Source organism: Pleurodeles waltl, chromosome 6, assembly GCF_031143425.1.
Source record: "Pleurodeles waltl isolate 20211129_DDA chromosome 6, aPleWal1.hap1.20221129, whole genome shotgun sequence".
Taxonomy (NCBI): domain Eukaryota; kingdom Metazoa; phylum Chordata; class Amphibia; order Caudata; family Salamandridae; genus Pleurodeles; species Pleurodeles waltl.
The window spans coordinates 1,572,538,528-1,572,565,444 of record NC_090445.1 but is presented as its reverse complement, the minus strand read 5'-3'; the positions used below and the strand labels follow the sequence as shown (position 1 = coordinate 1,572,565,444).

The 26,917-nt window shown below is 42.1% G+C and overlaps 1 protein-coding gene across 9 annotated transcripts in view; it reads right to left on the bottom strand.

Annotated features, from left to right (window-relative positions):
• The window catches only part of GRIN1 (glutamate ionotropic receptor NMDA type subunit 1), a 775,019-nt gene that overhangs the window by 357,656 nt on the left and 390,446 nt on the right, over window positions 1-26,917 (bottom strand). For all 9 annotated transcript variants that reach the window (XM_069241305.1, XM_069241308.1, XM_069241309.1 and 6 more), the window contains one exon: window positions 19,581-19,716. In XM_069241305.1, coding sequence (XP_069097406.1) covers window positions 19,581-19,716 — 136 coding nt within the window. The remainder of the gene's footprint in view (window positions 1-19,580; window positions 19,717-26,917) is intronic.

The window sequence follows — 26,917 nt, the reverse complement described above, 5'->3', positions numbered from 1 at the left end:
AAGTATAACTGCTGAATTTCTGGGGTTTTGTGTATGTAAAAAGTGAACCTAACTATAACGGCCCTGTAACCTTTGTTACTTTGTTTTTGGGGAATATCTTTTTTTTTAAACATAAAGTAATATATTATTATATATTATCAAGGTGCATGGATGTGGAGGTAAGAACTGTAAATCTTAGTAATATGCATTTACCTTCTCGACATGTTTGTCCTCAATATTTATGACACATTGTTTTGGTACCAGATTTTTTTGCTATCGATATTTCGACATCGTACCCTCACAGTGGACTTGATGAATATATCACCTTAACACGTAACGATAAATGTAAGATAGTTGTGTATTTGACAGATTCAACTTGACTGTATATCTTCCGAACGCAAAAGGAGACGTTGTTGAATGTGGACCTATGATCCCCCAATCCTATACTTTTTTCATGTGACCATGTTGTGTGATTTTGGATAAACACGTCTGTCTCTCCATGTATCTCAGTCCCAGCATGTGTCTAACTTGAAAATACTCAAAAAGTATCCAGCTCCCAGTACTGAGTGATCACACTCAATGACTTCCCTACAACGTCTCTCCGTGTCATACAAGTATGAATTTGAGCACATATCACGAAATGCATATTTTGTAATAAAACAAACTATGATACTGACCCATAGAAAGCACATTTAGTTTGAAAGCAATATTGGTTGTACTGCTGCAAAACAATGCATGACGGTACCGAACAGCTGCTGATTTTAAAAACCAGCGAACCAATTAACTATTGAATTCCAGAGTTCCAAATTGAATTTCTCGTTATTAATCAATCTCAAATTAAGGATACGAAACGTGACTGCCTCTCTACTGAGATGAAGTGGACTGGTCATCTGGAAAATTGAATGATCACCTCCGGAAAGCCTGGATGCCTCAGCTTGAAGTCAGTCACATGTAGGTCGAGCTACCATATACCCAGTTATTCTCCAGTCCGGTCCTAATAATGATAAATCATAATAATAACTTCTTATAGATTTCTATGACGCCCTTCCCTCGTAACAAATGATGTAAATAACATTGGGAAGCCTTGGCTAAGTGCAACCGCTGCTCAGCCACATTTATAGAGGAGCAGCGATGTGATGTTCTTACTGCAGCAGACTGATGGACCAAAGGCTAAATTCCTGGACCAATCAGAGCTCTCGAAGTTCTGTTCCCATGGATACGAGGCACGTTGTAATGGGAATGAGAGGACCCGCACCTGAACAGCCTGAGGAACCATGTTGTATGCAGCGATCAATAATTCGGCGCTAGCAACCGAAGCTGATATTCCATTACATTTCTGCGTACAGACGATAATAATATAAATGACGATTGTTCTAAAAATCCTGCAGTAGCCTGGGCCTTTCCGCTAGTCTGCCGGAGTTAAATGTTCAACAGACAGTGCATTGATCTGGCATATTGAGGGGGTTAAGATTAGGAAAAAAGACATATTGCTTAAAAGGATGAAGTGATCTGTAGAACGCAAACGGAAATAACTGGGGCTGAAATATGCAAAATGTGGTGTGATTTAGACTTGGAGCAAATGATAAAGGAGAATCTTCCAGATTGTGCAGGCAGTTCCAATATATAAAAAAAATATTCATGTTGGAATGCGCAGCTCCCCGTATTTCGCACTTCTTCTCACGTGCAGAGTCCCCGTTACTGGTCCCTGTTTCTACTGGTCTCAGATTGCACCTGCCAGTCAATGTATGTCTTGATTTCCCCTGCGGCCTGGCTGCCTCCCACAACCAGGCTATTACTTGACTATTGAGCCTGAAACACGGATCCCGTGTTGGGAAGCAGAAAAGGAGGGTGTGCTCGGGAGCTAGTAAGGGCAAGCTCGAGAGATAGGGAGGGCAAGCTCGGGAGCTGGGGAGTGTTGAAGACGCTCCAAAAGACACCAGAGGAACCCGGCATGAATGAAAGCCATTGGAAAGTAGTGGACACATTTAGGGCCTGATGTAAATACTGGCGGATGGGTTGCTCTGTCACAAATTTGACATATCCCGTCTACAGAAATCTAAATCCCATAGGGAATAATGTGATTTAGATTTCGGGGAACGGGATATCCATCACCGTTGTGACGGAGTAATCCATCCACCAATATCTAAATTAGGCCCTTAATCTCTTTCTGTAGTATCAGAAGCTACCCCAACCCAACCTCTCTTTCCCACAGCCGAAAACAACCTGGGTCTTTTGGTAGAGCACTATTCATCAAATCCTAAACTGTCCTTGGCGTTAAAACATTAGAGCAGCTCTTGCTATCACACTCAAAGGTACTGGTTTTTATCATCCTTAAGAGGATGAAAGCTGGAGTCAGCCTATCGTTGTTAAACTTACTGTGCTGTCTATATCACCTCTACAGTTACATTTGTAATGGACAGCTCCTTTCAGCATTTTCTGATACTGTTCGACTTATCTTCCCCTGAGCTGATTTTATTTTCAAATACTTTATTGTCCTGCTTTCTCTGTACAAGAGTCTAGACGAGGATGTTGTATCTGGTAAATGTCATTTGGTGGTTCATTTTGCATATAATATGCTGGAAAATGCTATCTGGGATAAATTCAGGCAGCCCCTCCCTATGAGTAGGTACTGCCTTTGATCGACAATATCTAAGGATTTAGATCTTTGCAACTGACGAAATGGGCCAACTCCCTACACCACTGTGGGGCAATTCTTTTTACTCCCTTAGTGCCACATAGGATGGCCAGTCCAGGTAAGCCTAGCTAGCTCTAGCGGAGGTGTGCAGAGCTTAGCCAAACGACGAGGTTAAAGTTTCTCAAATATCCGACTACTACAGCAACTAGGTGGGACAGGACCAAGGTGTACAAAGCAGGCCTGTAGAAATGTTTTAAATTAAAGACTTGGGGCGGATTTATATATTGGCGGTATGTATACTCCGTCGCAACAGAGTATATACATCATGCCAACATAATGGTCTGCCTGCCCAATTTAGAGTTGGGCGGACCATAGGTTTGTCTACACTAGTGACTACTCAATCACTGCCATACCAAATCCCTTCTACTGCCCAACAGACTAGGGGCCGCTGGAGAAATGGCTATATGACCACCCACCCAAACAGGATGGGCGGACATATGGCCATTTTTGTACTGTCCGTCACCCTGATGTTTTAGTGTTATAAAAAATACACAGCATAGGCTGAATTCAAATTGTCTAAGTAGTGGTGCTCGCCATAACAGATTTTACTTTCTTTTTTCTTCCCTTTTGTTGCATTGAATTCATAGTCCTCTGTAACAGTTAAAACAGAAATAGCCAACAAATGTTATGCCCCTTGAAACTCACAGGCCTGGGGCCTTTTTAAGGTTCAGGTGACTAGTTAAATCCTAGCCAGAGATATGAATATAGGTCATAAGTTTATTGTAGACATGGTGATGAGTGCTACCTGGTAAGAAATAGGGATGTGGACTGGTATGGCACAATTATGAGACTTGTGGAGAATAGGGCTGATTGCTTACAATTTGGGAAAATAAAGTTTGGTCACTGTCATTCGCTTCAAGTCCATGCAGGCTGTATGGTGCATTTTCTGGCTAAGAAATCCATGCTCAAGAAATCTGAATTGGAGTCTGTAAGGATGAACTAAACTTGAAGAAGAAATTATGAGGCACCTTCTGTTAGTCTTATTTCCTAACTAGTTAGACCTATTTATGGGTTTTTAAAATTTAGAAGTACAGTGATTATTTAGCAGAAGGAGCACAATGACATTACAAATTAAGGGGCATATTTAGGAAAAATGGCTCTACACACAGTTCAGTACCATTTGTCCTGCACCCCTTAACACACCCCCAACACCACCATGTGTGCGCCGGATTTAAAATACTGTGCACCATGGCCGTAGTTAGGGGACTAGCGACAGACTTTTTGATGCTAGTCTGGCACTTTGCAGAGTTAGCATAAAAAATTCTGACTCTAATCCTGTAAAGCACCTAGAGGCTCACTGTAACTAATGTGAGCCTCCTTTAATGCCTGCTCTGAGCAGGCGTTAACTGTGCCAAAATGGGGGAACGCCCCCTTTGTATACATTATGCGTGGCACAGGCATAATGTAGTGCAAAGGGGTACAGAGTGGCACAATGCATGCACAGCGCAACTTTCTAATTATGGCACAGCGTTTTTGGCCTTCTAATGCCACATTAGCATAACAAAAAATGATGCTAATGTGGTGTTGGAATGGCGCCGGAGGCTCTTAAATATGCCCCTAAAGGTGTGATGGGAATTTTAAAGATACTGGATGGATGGACAGACTCAAAGTGTAACTCTCATTATAGCTGCATATAGAGAAATCAATTGCCCCAAGTTGATAGCTTTGAATGTTCACTTCTATGGATATTAAAGTGTATTGTGCCTGGTATATGCATATTACATTTGTGTTATTTTAGGTAAGTTTATGTGTTTTTCTTATAACTGTGTTTTAGCTTTCCATTCATAGGGGCCTTCAATCCCCTTTTCGTATTAGTATTTTGTTTCTCATTTTCTTTCAAAGGCAGAGAATGCGCATATATTTCCTATAAAATAGTCAATCATTGATTATTTTAACTGCATCAAAGCGACCATTAGGAATGTGAGATAGTTGGTTGTGATAGGTGGCATTACCGTAGAATTTCAAATGAAGTGGGGGTCAATAAAATGTTCCCCTAGCAATGAAAGGGACTTCTGAATGACCTGCTTCATCGGGGTCTGGCTTCTAATGTATCTTGCAGGGTGACTCGTTGCCTGGTAAACACGAGGAAGAGTATGAAGCAGGATCCCACTAGGTCAACCCTAAGTTGCCAGTTGGCTATGCATACAACATGATTGTCAGTATCCTTGCCCGACTAGTGTGTGCTCCACATTTCCCTTTAATGCCAAACCTGTGCCTCTCTCAATGATATCCGTAGTGGCTCTGCGCAGGAAAGAGAGAGCACCACACAATGCCGAGCACCATAATGCTGCTGTAAGTTGCGTTCTGGATACACTGGCAACGCTGTAGTCTATCCACTGGTTGCAGTGTGCACACCAGCTCGCTAATGGACCCGTGTGCAGTGTACTGTGGTGCAATGCACCGTGGCAGTCTGCATACACACTCCTTCCACACTGTTCCACTGTGGTATTCTTCAGTGTATTCATACGTGATATTGTAGAATGGCAGTATGGTAATTTATGCTTATATGCAGATGATACAAAGCTTTGCCTATTACAGTGGGGAAGGGTACATGGCTGTTAAACCTGTCCTATTTTTGCTGAATCTGTTTTGTTGGTCTTAATACTCTGCACACTTCACCACTTTTAACCAGTGCAAAAGTGCTTGTTCTCTCAATTTTAAACATGGTGAAATTGGCACATTTAATTTATCTGTAAGTCTCTTGTAATGTGGTACCACCTGTACCCAGGTACTATAACATAAATGCTACTAGTGGGTCTGCAGCACTGATTGTGCCACCAGCTTAAGTAGCTCTTTAATGATGTCTAAAGGCTGCCATTGCAGCCTGTGTGTGCAGTTTTAAATTGGCATTTTAACCCAGCAAAATAAACGTTTTGCCAGGCCTATACCTTCCTTTCAAATATATATGTTATCCCTAGTGCAGGCCCTGAACAGATCATAGGGCAGAATGCAGTGTATTTAAAACTTTGGGCATGTACTTTTAACTTTTACATTTCATGGTTGCGTAACACTCTTAAATTCATTTTTCAATAGTGCAAGGCTTGCCTCTCCCACAAGATAACAGTGGGTTACTTTATTACATTTTATAAGTAATAATTCTAAAGTTAAAGCAGGTGGGAATGTCAAGTTTGGTTACTAAAGAATTGTAATTTAAAAGCATCTTTGATGGTAAAGTTGTATTTTAATTCACAATTCTGAAAATGCCACTTGCAGAAAGTTGGCATGTTCTTTTCCCAAGCATTTAGTTCTTGCATTTAGTTCCTGGTTCACATGACTAGTTGGTCTTTGTGTGTTGCTCCCAGACAGTGAGACAAAGTGGGAAAAGGTGTAGGCAGGATGAGCTATCTCTTACTTAATAGGGTGTGGAGCTGTCACCTACCATACTTGCACATCACAAAGACTCTGCCTCGCACACTCCCAAAGGGTTTCACACTAGTCTTTTTTACTCCCTAAAAAGTTTGTGCCAGGGCAGGGAGGCAGGAAATTCAAGACATTTCTGTAGGGAGAGGACTCTTGAAGCTTGACCACTTCAAAGTGAGCACCAGGTTTCAATAGTGGACTCTAAGACCCAACTCTTCAATACACATCTGGACCTGTGGAAGAAGGTCTGTCACTCTGCCACCCCATTGTACTGCTGCCTGATTGAGAAGGACTGGAGCTGCATCTTGGACCCAGGACCACCAGAGTGCCTCCAAGGGCTAATTGGCTGGCCTCCGGATCAGAGCATCAGAGCCAGAAAAGGCTCCAACCTCCCTCAACTCTGCACCTCAACTCTGTCTGCTGTGAGTCCTGCTTGCTGTGGTTTCTGCTTGAGTAGGGTCCATCTCCAACCAGTAACCCAATTTCCTACAATGGCTTTACTGTACCCATGTTCAAAGTCAAGCTCTTGAGACACAAAAATTATGCTGAAGATCTGTATAGGTTGAGCCGTACAGTGTCCAGGATAATCAACTAACAGAGAGGTTTGAGGGGTACCATGTTGGATGACTTTAAAGAAGCTAACTAATGTCTCATGACCCCTAAAAAGCAAATTAAGGCAGAAAAGGGGGTTGGCTGGGATACACAGAGGAAGAAGCAGTGCTGGCATAGGACTGAAACTGCTTGGGTCACAGTTCTGGCAGTGCCCCCTTGATCAGACATCATCACTGTCTTTGGTGGGAGAAGTTTTTTCGATAGTCTGGTATGCGATGAGTTCTTATGCAGCAGAGGCTTCATTCTAAGATATTGTAAAGCACACGCTGACAGAGAGCCTTTGTCAGGAGGAAAACAAATTGTCTCCATTTGCACTGGGTCATCTCCACAGATCAACCACTGTGGTGTTAAAAAAGTAAATTATGCAAAATTACCAGGCAATAAATCAGCATGTCACAGTCAGCCCTGATCTGTAATCATAGAAGAGAGTAGAACAGTGCTAGAAAGGCAGACGTGGATTAAACAGGAAATTTAGAATGAATATAATTTTAAAAAACACGGCTAAAATAAAACCATTTAAAACTCTTAAATCTGAGTTTTATCGAGCAGCTACTGCAAAAAGAAGTTATCTTATTTTGAGAAGGGTAATTACAGAACACTTTAGATTGTGTGAGTCAGAGAACTGAGCTATGCAATATTTGAAACACACAAAACAGACTTTCAGGACATGACAACAGATGTCTCTGCAGCTCCATGGGCAATAGTGTAATCTGTCATAGCCAAAACCAACATCAACTTGCAGCATAGACTAGTGGAAAAAATATGACAAAGGCTTCACTGGACGAAATATGTAAATTGAATCAAACAGACACAGAAATGCACCAATCTAGAAAATAATAGGTAAAGGCATGTATTGGTAGACTGGTGACAAGTGAACGAACTGTGGGATGATGTACTACAGCGGAAAAAAAACTCACTACAAGTCTGACGCAAAGCTCACTGGTGCATTTTTCTAAATGACCAATCTGTGTAGCCTTGCTGTCCCTTACGTTCAGAACTGTGGATTAAAAATACTTTCGCCTTTGATAAACATATAGTGCTAAGAAACTTGAAATCTACTAAGAATCTTAAAATTGGGGACAAAGAGATGTGTAAAATAAGTATAAAGGCAGGCCAGGAAATCTTGATGTAAAGCAGGAATTCTTTATTGAAGTACATCCACAGGAGAGACCTTATCCACAGCCAACAACAAATCAACTGCTTCTCAGTCTCTCATGGTAACAATCACGCATTCTAAATAAGTTTCATCACAGCATGGTAACTAGGGTTCTACATCATAACTTGAATACATAATCATGCTCACAGCATGGTAACTAGGGTTCTACATCATAACTTGGATACATAGGGGGTCATTCTGACCCTGGCGGTCACCGACCGCCAGGGCCAACGACCGCGGAAGCACCGCCAACAGGCTGGCGGTGCTTCCATGGGCATTCTGACCGCGGCGGTACAGCTGCGGTCAGAAACGGGAAACCGGCGGTGTCCCGCCGGTTTCCCGCTGCCCCAGGGAATCCTCCACGGCGGCGCTGCTTGCAGCGCCGCCATGGGGATTCCGACCCCCTTACCGCCATCCTGTTCCTGGCGGTTTTCACCGCCAGGAACAGGATGGCGGTAACGGGTGTCGTGGGGCCCCTGGGGACCCCTGCAGTGCCCATGCCACTGCACCCGTCGCACGCCTTCAACTCCGCCGGCTCCATTCGGAGCCGACTTCCTCGTTGAAGGTGCTTTCCCGCTGGGCTGGCGGGCGGCCTTCTGGCGGTCGCCCGCCAGCCCAGCGGGAAAGCCAGAATGGCCGCCACGGTCATTTGACCGCGGTGCGGTCATTCGGCGGCTCCCGCCGGGCGTGCGGTTACCGCCGCCGGCGGGAGTCGGAATGACCCCCATAATCATGCTCTCTCACGCCTAGATTCAGAACACCACACCACCTCCCTTGCTCAACAAAAGAAACAGCAAAAGATAGTAAGAAACTGTACAAGATACATAAAAGGTATTCTTCAATGCGAGAAATACTTGATTAACATAATCCCTTAGGTAGAGAGGTACCTTCTTTGAACATTGTTGTCTTTGTAATTCATTGGATCCCTCTCCTAGTTCTTTTTCTTCAGAAACATTCTCATTGCAGTTCTGACATTTTGCTACTCTGTTTAAGTTCCAAATGCTATGGTCACTGGTTTTTACAACATTCGTGAACACTTTGATAACTTTCCCATCCATTCTGGGAGACTTAATTTTTACTCAGTCTCCAACATGTACCACTGTCTTTTTAACTGCTTTTCTCAAATCTTACAATTTTTTCCTTTTCTCCATTCTCTCCTTTTCCTTTTCTTCTCAGCCTTCTATTCTGCCAACATTGTCATCTACACTTCTCCTTTTCTCAGTCACCCACATGGGAATCACTTCAGTATTAGCAACTCTTCCTTTGAACAGCCAAAATGGTTTTACCCCTGTTGAGGAGTGTGGGGTAAATCGATATTCACGTACCTTCTTTCTTATCACCATTTCCCAATCCAAACCAGACACTAGAGCTTGTTGTAAGGTCTCTTTCAAAACCTTCACACGTCTCTCAACAATTCCATTGTTCTCAGGGTGATACAATGCTGTTTTTTTATGTTTTATACCTCTAGTCTTCAAACTTTCCTCTACCACTCTAAAGGTAAATTGTACCCCATTGTCTGAGAGTAATGTCATAGGAAATCCTTCTCCCTCAAAATGTTCCTCCAAAAAGTCTATGACAATTCTCAATTCTATCCAATTCAAAACTTTAATTTCAGGCAATCAAGAATACATGTCTAAACATACTAACACATAGCAATCCTGAGATCTCACTCTGACAGGACCCGAAGTGTCTATGGCAACATCTGACCACGGACCACTGGCTTTTTACCTCACTACCATTGGTTGAGACCTACATTTCAGAACTCTGTCACTGCAGGAACATTCAACACAATTTCTAACCTCTCTTTCAATGTTCACGTCCATTGCAGGCCACCAATATGCTTCTCTCATTCTTTCCTTTGATTTTGCAATTCCCATTTGACTTGCATGGGCATTTCTTATTCATCTCTCTCTTAGCCCACATGGGGGAATCAGCTTGGTGCCACACATCAATAATCCATCCACCACAACTAACATCTCTAACTGGCCAATATCCTTTTAGTTGTTCTTCGCAATCCTTCTTTCCACTCCAACCCTCATTAACCATTATACAAGCTTTTTGTAAAATAGAGTCAATTCTCAAATTCTGTCTCCATTCTTCCTCAGGTATTAATCCTTCTGTAATCACACATACTTTGATTTCTTCATCAAATTCTTCTACAGCAAACCATTCACCATCGTCCTCATTTTCACTTTTAGCATCACCTAGTCTGGATACACAGTCAGCAATAATATTATTGACACCCGGTAAATAGGACACTGTGAAGTCAAATTCTTGCAATGCTACTACCCATTTTCGTATTCTGTGAGACACAAAGTCTATGCCCTTTTTGGTAAATACTTCCTTGAGAGGTTTATGATCAGTTTGAATCTCAAATTTCCTTCACCACAAAAATGTTCTCAGTTTGCGTACCGCCCAAAAAACTCCTAGCACTTCTTTCTCAATAACTGCATAATTGTTTTCAGCTCCCTTCAGAGATCTGGAAATAAACAATATAGTTATTTCTTCTCCATCAGTCCTCTGAGTAAGGATAGCTCCCAAACCTCTTGAGCTTGCATCTGTTTTAATGTAGGATTCTCTTTCTGGATCAAAACTCCTTAGATTTGGTGTTTTAGAAAAACATTTCTTAACCACATCAAATTCACCTTCACAAACACTACACCATTTGAATTCCTTCCCTTAGTAATTCTCTCATATGGTATGTTTTTTCTGCAAAGTTTTGGATACATTTGTTATAGAATTCAGCCATACCAAGGAATTTCATGAGTTCCTCTGTGTTGAGGTACTTGTAATTTACATATTGTTTCTACCAAATCCTTTTTTGGTTTGATTCATGTGACTGATACCAAATGGCCCAAGTATTTGATTTCTTGCACATCAAATTTATATTTATCTGTACTAAGGGTAGGACCAGCAGTTTGTAATATTGACAACACTTCGCTTAACCTACATTCATGTTCCTTAGGATCCTTTTCCACTATAAGCACATCATCCTGATACACTCTGACTCCTCCCACGCCCTTCAGAATTCTTTCCATCCCCTCTGAAATACTGAGTCTGCAGAAATTAAGCCAAAGGGCATTCTTAAAAACTTGAATGTGCCAAAAGGAGTGATAAAAGCTGTTAGATCTTGGGACATAGGTTGCAATTTTACCTGATGGTAGGCCGAAGACAGATACAGAGAAGAAAAATGTTTCGCTCCATCAAGAGAAGTCAGTAATTCAGTAAGGTTGGGGAGAGGGTAGCGGTCAACTACGACCACTTTGTTGAGTTCTCTTAAATCAATACAAAGTCGGGCCTTTCCATTAGACTTTCGAGCCATAACAATTGGAGACAACCATTTAGTTGCCTCCACATATCTTGTATGATGTCATTTTCAACCAGTTTATTCAATTCTTCTTTCATGCTTTCCTTCACCAACATAGGAACATTCCTAACCTTGCCTACTTTAGGTGATGCATCATGTTTGAGTTTTATGAAATGAATGTAACCTTTTAGGCAGCCTAATTTGTTACAAAACACCTCAGGAAATTCTTTAACCCAACCTTCACTCCCAACACACACAGATTTAACTCAAAGCATTTCTTTGAGACAAGCCAGAGGATTTTCATTTGGATCCAAATATACATACAAGTCTCTTTGGTGAAACCAACTGATCAATGAGTCTCCTTTCATTGAACTATACATTTTTCCTGGGATTATCCTCCCTCCAAATTCAATTGTACCCCAGAAGTATCCTAACAGATCAATAGGTGCACCCCATGACCTTTTGGTTTTACTTCTGGCCTTTGTATCTTAACTTTATTTAATAGATGCTGTTCATAAAAGACTCCAGAGTCAAATAACATTTGAACAGGTGCACCATTTACTATGACCATTTCTATAGGACCTTCATTAACCTGAAGAATGCTGCCTCTTTCCTTCACACTTTCTTCATAAAGATTAACTTCTCTTACCTTTTTGACATTTTAGATGACCTACAACATTTTGTAAAACGGCCTTTTCAACAACACATTTTACATGTTGCTTTCCACCCAGGTCAATCCTTAAAATTGGCTACATGACCAGTATTACCACAATGAAAACATTTTACCAGAGGCGCTTTCAGTGTAGAATCCGTACTCAAGTAAATGTTTGTTGGGTTATCTTGAATCACCTTCACAGAATCACTATCATGCCTGTTAGAGGAGGTATTCTTAGGTATTATTTCTACACTTGCTTTTGAATGATCATGCATTTTCGCAAGAGAAAGTACTTCCTGCAGAGAAGGATTGCCCATTTGCCACAAGCTGTCCCTTGTTATGTCTAAAACACAACCCAATATTAGTTGGTCCCATAATCTGCCTTCCAGAGTTACACCAAAATTGCATGTGGAAGCTAATCTGCATAATTCTGTGATATACTGGAACACAGATTCTTCCTGACGTTGCATTCTCCTCCCAAAAGGATATCTTTCAAGTACTATGCTGATTTTGGGAAGATAATGCAAGTCTAACTTTTTTATACAAATTTCATATTTGTTTTACCCTGAAGAAGCACTTTGAGGCAGGTCAGGAAGATGCTCAAAAACTTCCAGTCCCTCTGAACCTAGGCAATGCATCAGCAAAGAAAGTCTTTATCTCAGCACTGAGAGATGTCCCACATACATGTGCATAGTGACCAAGTACTTTCTTCCATTTTAACCAAGGCAAAGGTGGGTCACCAGGAGATGATAGAAAAAAAGGAGGTGTAGTAACATTTTGCATGGTTGGTAAATGTTGGAACAATAAAATGCAATTGAAGCGTGCTAATTGCTGAGATTTGCCAAAGGTTGTCTTTATACTGATAATTGACACTTTGCTGAATAGATTCTAAAGGAAGAAAAACTTGCCATCACTGTTGCATTAATTAGTAGCACTAGTCTTGCCAGCAACACAAGGCGTATTTGGTATAATATTCAATCGCTGTGCGCAATTATTTCATAGCTGTAGTCATGAGCAAGATAATTGTTCGAAGCTGTGTGCATCAGCGAATACATTTTCCTGCTGTGCACATTGAATCTGTAGCTGTGCCCATCAGTGATCAGATTCCTCCACGGGTGTCCCTGTTGCTAGGACACGCTGACATTGGCTGCACTGTGCGCTGTTCAAAGTTGTGTGCATCAGCGAATAGATTTTCCTGCTATGTGCATTGAATCTGTAGCTGTGCGTATCAGTGAACAGATTCCTCCATGGGTGTCCCTGTTGCTAGTTCACTCTGACACTGGCTGCAATGTGCGCTACCTTACGTCACTACGCACATGCTTTGCCTACGTTGCTCACCGCCTCCATGCTTTACCGTACTCACGCGTTCTGCTCTTCACACACCAGATTTAAGTAATAACTGCACTAGTAAGGCAGGTTGCGAGAAAGTGGCGCAAGGAAGCTGTTCTCCTTACTCACAAGTCGCGAGGCGGTGCACGAGGAGAGTCTGTTAAACTCAAGTATGCTTTAATTTCCAACAAATAGCAATTTGAAAAGCTTGCGCAGAAGTAAAATAAAAGCAGGTAAGAAAAGTAAATAAAAATAATAAGTCGTAACTCAAAGAGTTATATAAATGTTTAAGTATTCAATAGTTACATAACAGAAGTGCCCAGTGAAATGAATCACCAATCCGAACGTGGAAGTGGATTTGATGTCCACAGTAATTTGTGAAGCGAAGTACTCTCTTTGAAGATTTAAAGGAGGTGAAATAGTAGAGCAGATAGGCACTTTAAATGTTGAGGTCTCTTTCAGTTGTTCAATAGAAGTCCAGGTATGGAGGGGTTTGTTTCCATGATCGTCGCCAAATGTAAAATAATTATAGAAGGCAGGCCAGGAAATCTTGATGTAAAGCAGGAATTCTTTATTAAAGTACATCCTCAGGAGAGACCTCATCCACAGTCAACCACAGAGCAACTACTTCTCAGTCGCCCGTGGTAACAATCATGCATTCTAAAGCATGGTAACTAGGGTTCTACCTCATAACTTGGATATAGAATCATGCTCACAGCATGGTAACTAGGGTTCTACATCATAACTTGGATACAGATACAGAATCATGCTCCCTCAGCCCTAGATACAGAACACCACACCATGGCAAAATGATCTGCATTGGAAAAGGATTGCTATGAACTACAGGGGGAGAGTGAATGAACACATGAAAACACAGGGGGGCTGCACAGAAAAGTGCAATTTGTAAGAGCGACTAATACATGTTCATTGCGAGATCAATTCATTCTATGCTGCATGTAATGATTTCTCCAGACAAACCTAGGCTTGTTATACACAAAAATATATAACAATGTGATAGTCTCTGAGCAGAACTCCCTGAAGTTTCTCTGTAGTGGGCAGTGGTCAGTACAATAATTGAGGCTGGAGTCTACACTTAACAGAATTGATGGGATGCTTTCTTTTGAAGTTTAGTACAATTAAGGTGTAGTGTTGTGTTTGTTTTCTGACGTTGTGTTAAAGAATGCAAAAAAGAGAAGGGTGGACAAATGTCTTGTCTTCGAAAATTGGCAAGCATTGAAGTTTGAAGAAATGCAGCTTGGTTTTTAGAACAGGGCAGTCAATGATTCATGTGTTCACTCTCTGGCGTCTCACATAATATTTATTTGCAATTCCATTAGAAATTATTAAATTATTATATAAATTATATTGAATTGCAATAATGGTGCGTATTTGACTATGCGAAGTACTAGAAATCGAAAATAGATGCAGTTGTTAAGTCACTAAATATACACATTAACAGATATGGCAACCTTGCTGTAGACAGCATATTTTTCCAGTATGGTTATGGAGGACCTACAAAGAAGTGCTGGTACTTTCCCACTTAAGTACATCAACACTTGTTTCGGAAATCCAGGCATACGTACGATTACTCCACATATGATTATTATGGCAGGCCACATGAGAAGTACTGGCAACATCATGCTAAATGGATACCAGCCTGCTGAGTTATGGTAGCACTGTGCCACTAATGTAGAGCACATCTGCTGAGAAATGTTTTCGCATCTGTCTTACTAAAAGTATAAGAGCTTCAAGTTGACTGAATGGAACTGAAGTTCTGTGAATAAAGAATGTGTCACCAGTCTTGCCAAGAGTTAGGTAGAACAATGTCATAGGGAAATCTAAATTCTGTGTTAAGTGCACTTGATTTCCTCACTACTGGCAGCCACTGATATCAACTAAATGTGTTGCCTGATTCCTGCTGACCTATTTACTTTCTTTCGGCACCATATTGAAAGTATTCTTTGTTTCAGTCACACTGTAGTCTATTTTGTTGCAAATAATCAAACAAGTTACTTCCCTTCGGTAACACGTTATCTGGTAGAGACTCTATCTAGCCTCAGATTTTTTACCTTAGAAAATAATTCCCAGATGCGGACTTGATCCCAAAACTTTTCAAGCGTCTTTAGGCTCCACATCGGTGTCGTCCACACCAAAAGGTGAAGTGTGCAGTGCCTATATAGGTACCATCCCAGCACGCTGACATCAGTTACTTTTTGTGAATTTCCCACGTCAGAAGCTTGGAGCCATGAAGGTTGCTGAAGTACCAGAATGCAGACACTAAGGACCTCATAGGGGTTACCCAATATGGCGAAGTCTGTTCACAGAGCAGGGAGGATGGGAAGGCGGTAAGAAATCTGCATCTAGATAGAGTCTCTACCAGATAATATTTTACCAAAGGTAAGTAACTTTTTCATCTGGTCGAGAATTCTAGACGCAGATTCCTTACCTTAGAATAGATCCCTCTCTGGAGCTGGATGTGCAAACAGATTTAGACTAGAAGTCATGGAGGACTGAACAGGCAAAGTGCCTGTCATGACAGCCCTGACTGTCCTGGCAGTAGTGCTTGGTAAAAGTGTGCAATGAAGCCCAGGTTTCTGCCTGACAGATGTCCCGGACAGGGACTCTGTGAGTTAACGCAGTGGTTGCAGTCTTAGCTCCAGTGAAATGAGCAAGTAAGCCCTCAGGGGGTTGCATCTTGGCCAATACACAGAAGATTTTAATGCAGAGCATTATCTATTGTGTGATTGTTCGTTTCTGCACAGCCGTAAATTTCTTTGCCCCAACAAACTCTAGTTTGTTGATCGTCCACTTTGAACTCTCTAGTGCGATCAATGTAGAAAAACAATGCTCTTTTTGGGTCCAAACAGTGGAGTCCCTCCTCATCTTTGGAGGGGTAAGGTTGAGCAAAGAAAGGAGGCAATGTGATGGACTGGCGTATGTGAAAAGATGATACTACTTTTGGTGGGAAAGAGGCACAGGTTCTCAAGACCAGTTTGTCTGAGTAGAAAGTTGTGTAAAGAGGGTGCACAGAGAGTGCTTGCAATTCACTAACCCTCCTGGCTGATGTAATGGCCACTAGAAAGGATGTTTGTATGGTCAGCAAATGAAAGAGACAATTTTGCAAGGGTTTGAATGGCTTAAATTAGAATTAGTTAATTAAGTTAGAATTAGCTTAAGGGCCCCCTGAGGCATGATGAAAGGTTGTGGAGAGAGCATATGCAGAAGTTATTTGAGAAAACTAGTCACAACTTGTGACTTAAACAGGGAGGACTGATCCAGCAGCCAAAAGAAAGCCAATATGGATAATATATATCCTTTAACAGTGCCAAAAGCAAAGCCTTGCTGGGTTAAAGGGAGAACAAACAAGAGAACCTCAAATAAGGCTGCAGAAAGAGGATCAACCTGTTTCAATGCACACCAAGTCACAAATTTGTCCCAACGACAAGCGTATACTGTCTTGGTTGAAGGATGCCTAGCTGCCAGAACAACATCACAGACTTCTGTTGGGAGGCTAAAAACTGTCAACTGCCACTGCTCAATCTCCATGCATGAAGGCAGAGCATGTGCAGGTTCAGGTCAGGTGAAGGACTCTAAGCTGCTGCTACAACAGTAGATCCTCCCAAAGAAGCAGCCTGATCGGCAGACCGAGTTCAGAATGCCATACTCTCTGTCTCCAATCCAGAGCTGTAAGAATGACTGGGGCCCAGTCGTTCCTAATCTTCTTGAGAACTCTGGGCAGGAGTGGTATTGGCAGAAAGGTGTACAGGAAGCCAGAGCTCCACTTGAGACCAAAAGCATCTCTGAGTGAGAGTCACCTTGGAAAATCTGGTTTGCAGAAGTGCTGACATTGCACATTCTCGGAAGTGGTGAACAGACCTAACCAAGGTTCACCCCAATCTGTGAAAATACTGTGTACCACCTAAGGATGAAGACGCCATTCGTGATGCACTAGGCATTGATGGCTGAGTTGTCTGCTCTGGCATTCTGAAAACCTGGCAGATGTTGAATCACCAGGGAAATGCCATGAGTTTCCAGCCATGTCCAGAGATGCAGAGCCTCTTGACAGATGGTCCATGACCCCGCTTTGCCTTGTTTGTTGAAATACCACATGGCAGTGGTGTTCACTGTAAACACCTGAACTAGCCTTCCCTCGATAGAAGGCAGAAAAACTATCAATGCTAGTCGGAATTGCTCAGCTCCAGATCTGAGATGTGGATCTGAGACTCCATGAAGACCAGAGTCCTCTAATCTCCAACTCTACCAGAAGTCTGCCCCTGCCTAAAAGTGACAAATCTATCACTGCGGTCAACTCTGGTTAGGGAAGGGAGAGGGGTCTGCAGTCGTAGTTCCACTGTAGGGCTTTTGCAATTCCCTCTGATGCCTGGATGAGGTCAGGGATATTCCACTGGTGCTGAGCCCACTGGAACCTCACGTTCCAGTGCAGAGCCTGCATATGCCAATGAGAATTTGTTAACAGCAAGATGCAGGAAGCCATGAGACTCTGCAGCCACAGAGTCAGTCTCACCGATATCCAGGATAGAGGCTGACATGTTTAGAATCATAGCTTGAGTATCCTAGATTCGCCATTCTATAGGAATGTCTCCAAAGAGACGGAGGCCATTGAAGGTCATGTCCATAAAGGATGCCTGGAAATCCCCTGAAAAAAACAGTTAATCTTAGCCAGGGGTGATATCTGAGTGCCACTGATGATGCAATCACTCTGCTGAGAGAGTCAGGCATATCCAGACTGCAGTGACTGGTGACCTTTGCTGCATCTATCTCACTTGCAATAGCCTGTGACAGTATGTCTGGGCCTCCCCGGCGACTATGGGCAGCACTTACAGAATCCCAAGCTATGTGGGTGTTTCAGCCCAAAGGGCATCTGGTGTTCACGGACTGTAGTGCGAGGCTGGTGGAACAGAACATTGTCTTGCCAAAGGTGTCCGCCTCTTCGATTCCCTATCTGGGTGTATGGTATTGAATGCATCAGGGATGAATTTGGACGTGGAGGCCTGGATAACTAGGCTCTCCAGGATAGGGTGCTCGATGAGGAAAGCTGGGTCCTCAGGAGTGAGGCGATGATGGCAGGCAACTAGCCTTCTTTGCACATCATCACTGACTATGGTCTGATGACACCCTATGCTTTAAAATTCATGTGAGTGAAGTGGTGTTTAACAGCCTTTTAAAAAAAAAAAAAAAAAACACATAGAAGAAGATTATACTTGGACACTTATCATAAGAAAGGAAATCAGAAGTTCAAGCAATCATCTCTCCAAGGTTACTTTATGGTAAAACCTTTTATTTAAGCTTCCCAAAATATCTGAATAATCAGCTGCACGTAGACCAGACTGTGGCAGCACAATTGATTCTAGTTCTAGATTGCTGCACACCTATTGCTCTGATTTACATGGGTTGCCAGTTCATTAGTGGACTGTCTCTAGGACTTTTTGGATCTTCCATCAAGATATCTATGGCTCTAGTCTTGCTTTTAATGTTATTCCACATAAGGTTTTAGAAAGTTTGCAATACCCTCCTCTTCTCTTTGAAACCGTAAAGCATCTACTTATTTTTATGAAACATCTAAAAATGCTACCCTTAGGGATCCCATATTTGCTATTAATTTGAATTTGTGTTAGTGGGTCAAAGACATCTTGAATGAATAACAAAGTTCTGCATAATTATCGTGGTTAAAGCAAAGCTACTACAAAGTCTTTATATGGAATATTGTGTCTAGTTCTGATGAGAGCATCTATAATGTTCAGTTCTGGAGTTCATATCTCCAGAAAGATAAACAATGATTGGAGATAATCTGATATAGTCAAACAAAATGGAGGAAGGTTTAAAAAAACCTTTGTAAGAAGAATGTCTCCATAAAAGAAAGACACACTAGAAAAACACATGATAGAGACATTCAATATTCAAACTATTTACACATCATTTATCAGTCAAGTGCACTACTATAGCTAGATTTTGTGTGTGATTTGAGAAAGGAGTGAGGGAGGCTTATTTGTAGCACTTGAGCACCCTCTAAATATCTAATACACTTTACAAACAACATGGCCATGATAAACAGTCTGCAGAAAAGCCTGCATCTGATGCTATTCATATGGAAACCCACAAAATATGCATATATTTTGTAATTGTGACCTTTACACTGACTATGCATCTTTTCAACAATTACAACTTGCCTCCACAGTACAACAAATGGTACAAATTATCAAGGGAGTATGTGTAAATATCTGCAGATGAGTCTGTCTCATTTCAGTAATGAATTGTTTTCAGAGGCAGGAAGACCTACAGGGCAGTTGAAACCCTCACCATACTTGAAAGGTCCATAGGGTTGTGGAAGCCTGGAGAGCATATGAAGGTAAAGCAGATACTTGCATGGCCAGAATCTTATGTCTTCTAGACAATTTAATGCTATAAAGAATGTTTAAGGTGGACAAAACAAATTTTAAGTATCTCTTAATTTAACTAGATAGCTTACCTAGTACAGTTTGGTTTGGGCCATTACAGATAACTTTCTTGATTGGATCATGATTGACAGTGTATTCCTCCTTGCATGTTCCATCTGGCAATGTCCCCCTCACATATACAAAGGGTTCCTGATGAATTGTAACAATCTAGGAATAAAAAGATTATTATTTTAACCAGTGTCTAATCCATGCAAACCATATTGACTGACTGAACCGGCTACATTACAATGCCTTTTTATGATAAATATACCTTGTGTCGGTGTTACTTTCGTTTGCAGGTTGGTTAGGTGGTATGCTCAGAAGAAAGTTGTGTAATGTTAAATTTTGATTTGTGAGCTTCAAACCATGCCTCTCAACAACTGTTTCAGAACACGTGGGTACATTAACGGCTAATGTAGCTAGGACAGCCATAAGTTCTTTGTAAAAGCTTGGTAAAAAGAGGTCTTCAGGAACTTCTGAAATCTGCGAGGACTTTCAACAGCACATATGGTTGAAGGGAGCACATTTTACCAGCGACTTTCCCCCAGATCTGACATTCTTGAAACTGGATGGCATAATTGTTAGGGAGTTGAATGTATGTATTTGAGAGCTATTTATCACACTAAATAAAGAACAATAACTTTGGGTGGTGTTATTTAATGGTTTCAATAAATAACTACAATTACAAATTCCCCCATCGAATAACAAACACATTTAACCATATCTCTAAGTAATATCTGCAGCTTCCCCGCCACACAATAAATATCGGAAGACTTGACCTGGTAATACTTTTCTGCAGAAAAACTCCAAAGGGACGTAAACAATCTGACCAACTTTTCCCACACTCATGGAATTCTAGGAGGCACTCATAACCAAGGAAGTATTAAGATAGTTTGGATGTACAGTGCGCCTTTCCACAAATTGCTTTGTGACTCAATGTCTGAATCTTTAATTGCATAAGTGCAGCTACTTGCATCCATTAAAGATGAACCAGATCACGGAAGGCACTGGGGCCTATTCATAAAGGTAGGTTACACATTTGAGTAAGATACACATCCAACTTTACCTTTACACATTTAAGTAACTTTACTACTTTTGGCAATTAAAATCCAAGTGTAAAGTTACTCAAAAGTGTAGACTTGGATCACTCCACCCCTTGAAAAAGGAGGTGAAGCTAAAGGTGTGAAGGAAGTATTGCTGCTCCACCAAAGTAATTGGGTATTTGAATCTCTTAGCTGCCATCTCCTCCTGAGTATAAAAAGTGGGCTATGCCATCTGGAGGTGCTTCTATTTGAATGGCCAATTTATCACCCCCCTTGGTTAAGATATAGCCGCCCTATTCATTACTGCCTTCACGGTCTCCCTGTGGGAGTTCAGCTACGTCCAAATTTGAATATTAAAAATTGGATGATCCTTTCTCCCCTTTGTCCTTGGGTATGTATGGACCAATGGATGAGTGACAGCTCTGGCAGGTGTCTTCGGTTGCGAAGGAGTAGAAGGAGGTGGAGGAAGCGTAGGTGGCATAGATGGAGGCAGAGGTTGAGTCTGTGTGGAAGAAGCTGAGGACAGGGCAGTTGTAGGAAACAATCATCTGCTGCAAACCTGTCAAAAACGCAACAGGTACCTGCATGACCTCTGGTTCTTTACAGTGACAATGATGTCCTTAGAGAGAGGAAGCTTGTCAGCACCCTTAGAGGAGAACAGGTAACTTATGGTATTGGTGTCAATGATATTGTAGACTAGATTGTCTTTGACAGGGCTGTCATCATCGAGGTACTAGCCCTAGCTGTACTTCTCAGCTTCTCCAAAACAATTCTATCACAAAAAATAACAGGAATGTCAGACTTTGTCTGGAAGGGTAAATCTTCAAACATCCCGAGAACAATGTTATACAGCTCTGCAATTGAGGAGTGTCTGGTTTCACCAATGTGAAAATGTGCAGCAAAAATAAATCTGTTCCTGGAATGGAATTATGGCCTGGAAAGAGGTAAAGCAGGAATTCTTAACTATTCCCCTCAGATGGTTTCTGTGGCTCCCCCCAAGTACAGGGTCTGCTCCTGAGGGGATGCTCAGAACTATGTCAATCCTGGTAGGTTACTGGCAGAAGGTAATGATGAAAAAAGGCTCTTTGTTTAACCCTTACGCAATGTCCCCTATCATATTTAAGCAAAGATTTACCCAGAGCCTTTCTGCCCTGTGATTTCATAGATGTCCACCTCTATTGAGAGATTTGTTTGACAGTGGAGCCCTCTAACCTGAAAAGAGATTAAGGACTGATTGTGTCTCCTCTGAGAAGATGAATACATGATCCAAACTAATGCACTGAATAGGGGATGAGACATAAACGATAAACCAAGTAGGGAACATACCCACTTAGATTCCCTGTTTGTCAATAATGTGAGTTGGAAAGGTATCATATGGCTCTACCATTACTTCCCGAAGGTAGGTCCTTCCTAAAACATAACTATGTTATGACATGGGAGAGGGACATCAGAGAAGAAATTCCACTAGACATTTGGCTAGCAATCTGGATGAAGGCAGCCAAGTTGTCTTCCTATAAACAACATAGAGAAAATGCCTACAAGCTCCTAACCACTTCAAAGCTTTCTCCTACGCGATTGAAAGCAATGTTTGGGGGCCATTGGATACACGTGGGAAGGAGTGTGGTGATCACAGAACACTAACATATGAATGGTCTTCCTGTCTCATTATCATGATGTTCTGGTGCAAATTTCTGGCACATATCAAAGATATCATGGGCCATTACAACCTTGGATATTATTTCTGGGGGGCATAGATAGAAACAACATATTTTCCCTGACTACACACCTAGGGAAACTATTATCACACTTGGTTCTGGCCGCAAGACAAGCTATAGGCCAAGTCTCAAAAAGCCAGTTGTGCCTCAACTTAAAACGTGGTGGGGTAAAATATGGGCCATCTTTGCAATGGAAAAAATATCCACCATTGATAATGACAGGGTACACAAGTCTAAAAGAATGTGGCACCTGATTGTTACCCACATGAGATGAGCCCAGGTGTTTGGGGGGATCCTGCAGTCCTGTCTGATGTTTCGGTGTGTTCCAGACTATTTGAAATAATCCCTATGAAGGAGGAAGAAGACACTCCTGATCCCTATTAATCTGAACTATAGTAGTGACATTAGGATGTCCTGTTTGGTATAATGCATTGTGAGCTGTCGATTATTGAACCCGTACCACCCCCCTCTCCCTTCACTCCCTTACTTTCCCCCTTTTTTCCACTTTTCCCTTCTGAAACCTAGCAATCACCCCTCTGATGTATGTGAAAGTATTATGCTACGTAACTGTGCCAAACTGTAAGCTTTATGATATGTTCTCAAACCCTGTACTATTTAAAACTCAAAATAAAGTAGCTAAAAAGAGAAACACAGCTTAGGAAATCAGAGGACTGAGTATTGCTTACTCTGTGACACTGTACTGAATGAATACATGGTGCCCAATGGTGTGGCATCAATTCTTACCCCAGACTGTCCCCTGCTTGAAACAGTGGGCAGAGGGAATCCCTTTACCATCTCACTAACCAAACCCTATCTCAAACATCTGGTGCAGTCTCTAGGTACCAGTTCAGTTTGCTTGCTAAGCAGTCAACATCTTTGGAAAATTGTCATTGCTGGTGCCTAAAGGAGGACATCATTCCTTCCATCAATCTTCTTCTTCAGATTTGCACTGCTTCTTCTTTTTCTTTTCAGGTGGTACTGTCTCGGCTAGGAGTGATCACATACATTGATTGGAATTTCCTTCTTTCACATGATCCTAATGCACTTCCTAGCATCTTTAAAAAATTGGATTTACACACCCCCCAAACGTAACATTTACCTTTACTAGATACATCAGAATATATATGATCTGCAGAGCTCTAAATTGTAATTTCACTTGAACAAAGAACTTCCCTTGCTTCTGAACTTGGGCTATTTTTCCCAGGAGGATAAAGACTTTGTCTAATCAACAATGAAAGTCCTGGTTTTGTCTTTCCATATGTAGTATAGTGTCTCTGTCAACATAATTCAGGAACTCATAATTATAGGGTGGCAGGAAGGAGGGCCTGAGAATCAACATTCAATGGGCTCTTTCTAGCATGAAACTTGAGGAAAAATCCCCTCAGGGATACTGGTTGTAAACCATGCCATATAGATCTGTTCAGGTTTACTTTATTTCGTTCCTTCTAGGACACCGATCAGTAGAACGTTATTCCTTCTCAATTGCTCTTTTGCATCTTCATTTCATCTTTCCAATGCTCTTGACAACTCTCTCAAGCATTTCGCCTCTTTCTGTAGAGTTTGTAGCTCATCTTCCAATATGGACTGTGCAGGCCTTTGCCTCTGTGGTATTTCAGCCAGTTTCTGGAAGTCGTGACAAAGGAATGATACTTGCACCCTAACTCTACCAATTTTGTCCTCTAGTGCTGTTTTAGTCTCTCTGATGGCCTGAAGGGTAATATGCTGGGGTGGTGGCCGCCGCAGGACCACATTAGGCCTCTGTCACCCTCTTGATTCCTTGGTACGTCTGCTCGCTGGGGATCTAATGAATGTATTGATTCCTCCTTGTATTGTGGCACCTTGGCTCCTATTTTTTCCCACTCTGTCCATCTGGAGGTACCATCACCACCCTGCACATAGACCCAGCACAAGAGGGGGCTCTCAAAGTTTGTCCTCCTGTCCCTCCTTACTCATGTTTCTAGCCAGCTCTTAAGTCACCACCTGGATGGGGGGATGCCAACCCAAGGCACAATGTCAGAGGGTGCCTTGTAACCTCTGGTACCCTAAGGCATCCATGATGTCTAGGCCCAGCAAAGTCCTATAGTCTACAATAAGGCCTATAGTCTCATCTTAATCACTTTGTGCTACCCCTGTAGGTTTTGGATATAGTGTTTCATTTGCAGGCATGGGGTTTTGGAAAAGTGTAATTTCTCATAAGAATGGCCCCTATCTGTGCCTCCTCTCGCAGTCTTCAAATCTTGCTTAACTGGAGGGGCGGGTTGCAAAAATGCCCAAAGAATGCACCATCCAGCGCCCTCTTGTGCCCCTCACAATCTCCTGGCCCGGGTCTTCATTCATAGTACATCTGATCCACACAGAGTATGGGAACACCACTATCCACATATTTATATTGTTGATGCTTAGGGCCTGTTTAAGGAATGGGCCCCCACAGCCAGCAGCTCCCCCTCTCCACTCGCTATGAGTTTAGCTGATGCTGCAGGTTCTTATAGGGTCATCAAATCGCGCCTGCCAGGCTACTGGTCTCCTTTAGTCCCCATGTCACCCTTAGACCCAGGACTGACACTCAGAGCACGACCAGGCCTCTGGTCACCAAGTGACATTTCTTACAAAAAGAAGAGTGCTTGGTTTACTGGCCTGAGTGAAGTTCAACCTAATGGTATGCAGTTCTGAGATCTAATTTTGTAAATTATTTGGACCAGCCAACAGCAGTTTTAATTCAAGGTAGAGGAAAACTTTCTACCCAGATGACATCACTGAGATAGCCCAATTCAATGCTTAGATGTAAACTGCCTGTTTTATTTTAACTAAGGTTACTTGGGAAAGCCTTTAAGTGATATCAGCGGGTTGATGATGCAGTCTTTCTACATATTCCTAAGAAATTTGGACAGCTCAACCTTAACTCCATGTGGAACATTGCATAGTCTATGTTTTATGCGGGCACACACTCTTTCAGTTTAATTGTATGCTTAAAATACTTGATTTTTCCAACTTTTTCCTCAAATATGTTATTGAATGGCTGTGTGAACAGACTTATGGTGTGCTAACGAGACAGGATATTTTTCACATGGTTTGATGACCATACCAAAGTCAACTTGGTGCCAACAACTCAACACATTAAAGCCCTCATTGCGAGTCTGGCGGTCTTAAGACCTTCAGACTCGCGGTGGCGTTGGACTGCCGCAGCCATGGCGGTCCAACTGCCACATTACGACCGTGGTGGAGCTGCCACAGTCCAACCGCCAACACTGCCAGGTTGCTGCCAGTCGACAGCCTGGCGGTCTCGACGGTTGTAATCCGCCAAGGTGGCGCTGCATTCAGCGCAACCCTGGGGATTACGACTCCACCATCTGCCAGCCTTTTCATGGAGGTTGGACCACCATAAAAAAGCTGGTGGAATGGGGGCCCCCCAGGTGCCCCTACACTGCCCATGCACTTAGCATGGGCAGTGCAGGGGTCCCCATGGACAGCCCCGTTCTGCTGTCCACTGCTCGAATTAAGGGAAGTGGAAAGCACGACGGGTGCTGCTCACCCGCTGCACCGCCACATTGCTGCCGGCTCGATTACGAGTGCGGTGCTCCTGTTATAGGGCCTGCGGTGCTCTGGCCGCACTTGTGGTCAGGTGGCAGTACGTGTTTGGCGGGCAGACTCCGCTGCCTGCCAAACTTGTAATGAGGGTCTAAGTCCTTTGTGAGCAACATACATTTTTCCTTTTATTTTATTGCTCATCTCACAGTCCTTTTGGAACCGCAAGCCCAAAGTGAGCTGAGCTTTAATCTGGCTACTGTTTGCTACTTACCCCTTTCATGAAACACAATAATTAAAAACAAAGCCAAAGCATTTGGTGTTAGAAATGAGAAAAGAGGTAGCCATCTAGTAAGTGAGTTGCATAATCTGAAATCAGAAAACCTGGGACAAATCCTGGCTTCCTTGCTTGACCAAATTGTGTGATCCTAGGCAAACATTTTAGTATGTGTAGCATCATTTCTCTTCATTTTTAGAGATGAGACTACCTTCCAGTATGTCAGTTCAGGGTGTGTACTAGAGAAAAATAATTTGATGCATTAAGGTGAAAAACTTCAGCATGTTAAAGAAATACACCTTTTTTCATTTTAAGGAGACTTCCTATGATGTTTGTGGCCTGTTTAGATGCAGACTATTTTCAGGGCTTGTCTCGTGCATGGGCTCTTAGAGCCCAGCCAGGCCCTTGGCTTGGCTCAGCTATCCCTGTTAATTAGTTGGCTCGCCCACCTCTAATTTTATTTTATTTCAAAAGAAATCTACACCCAAAAATAGTGAATCATCTCTATTTGACTTCCCTCAAAAGCAGTAAGAACTGCATCAAGAGGTGATAAACATTTGTCTACAAAGCTTTCAGTACTCTTCAATACAGATAATAGTGATTCTGGCACCTGAATCAACCAAAAGTTGTATTTCAACATTTTCAATTGTACCATTAATATTGGGATCATTGTACGACCTATTCATTGAGCTTCTTTCGTGTGAGTTGGAATCTTATCCTCGTCATAAAAAAATCTAGTGATACGAAGACTGTGGCTATCCAGTAGTGGAAGCTTAGTTTATTACAGATAAAGCGAACAGGAAGCTGCTGTA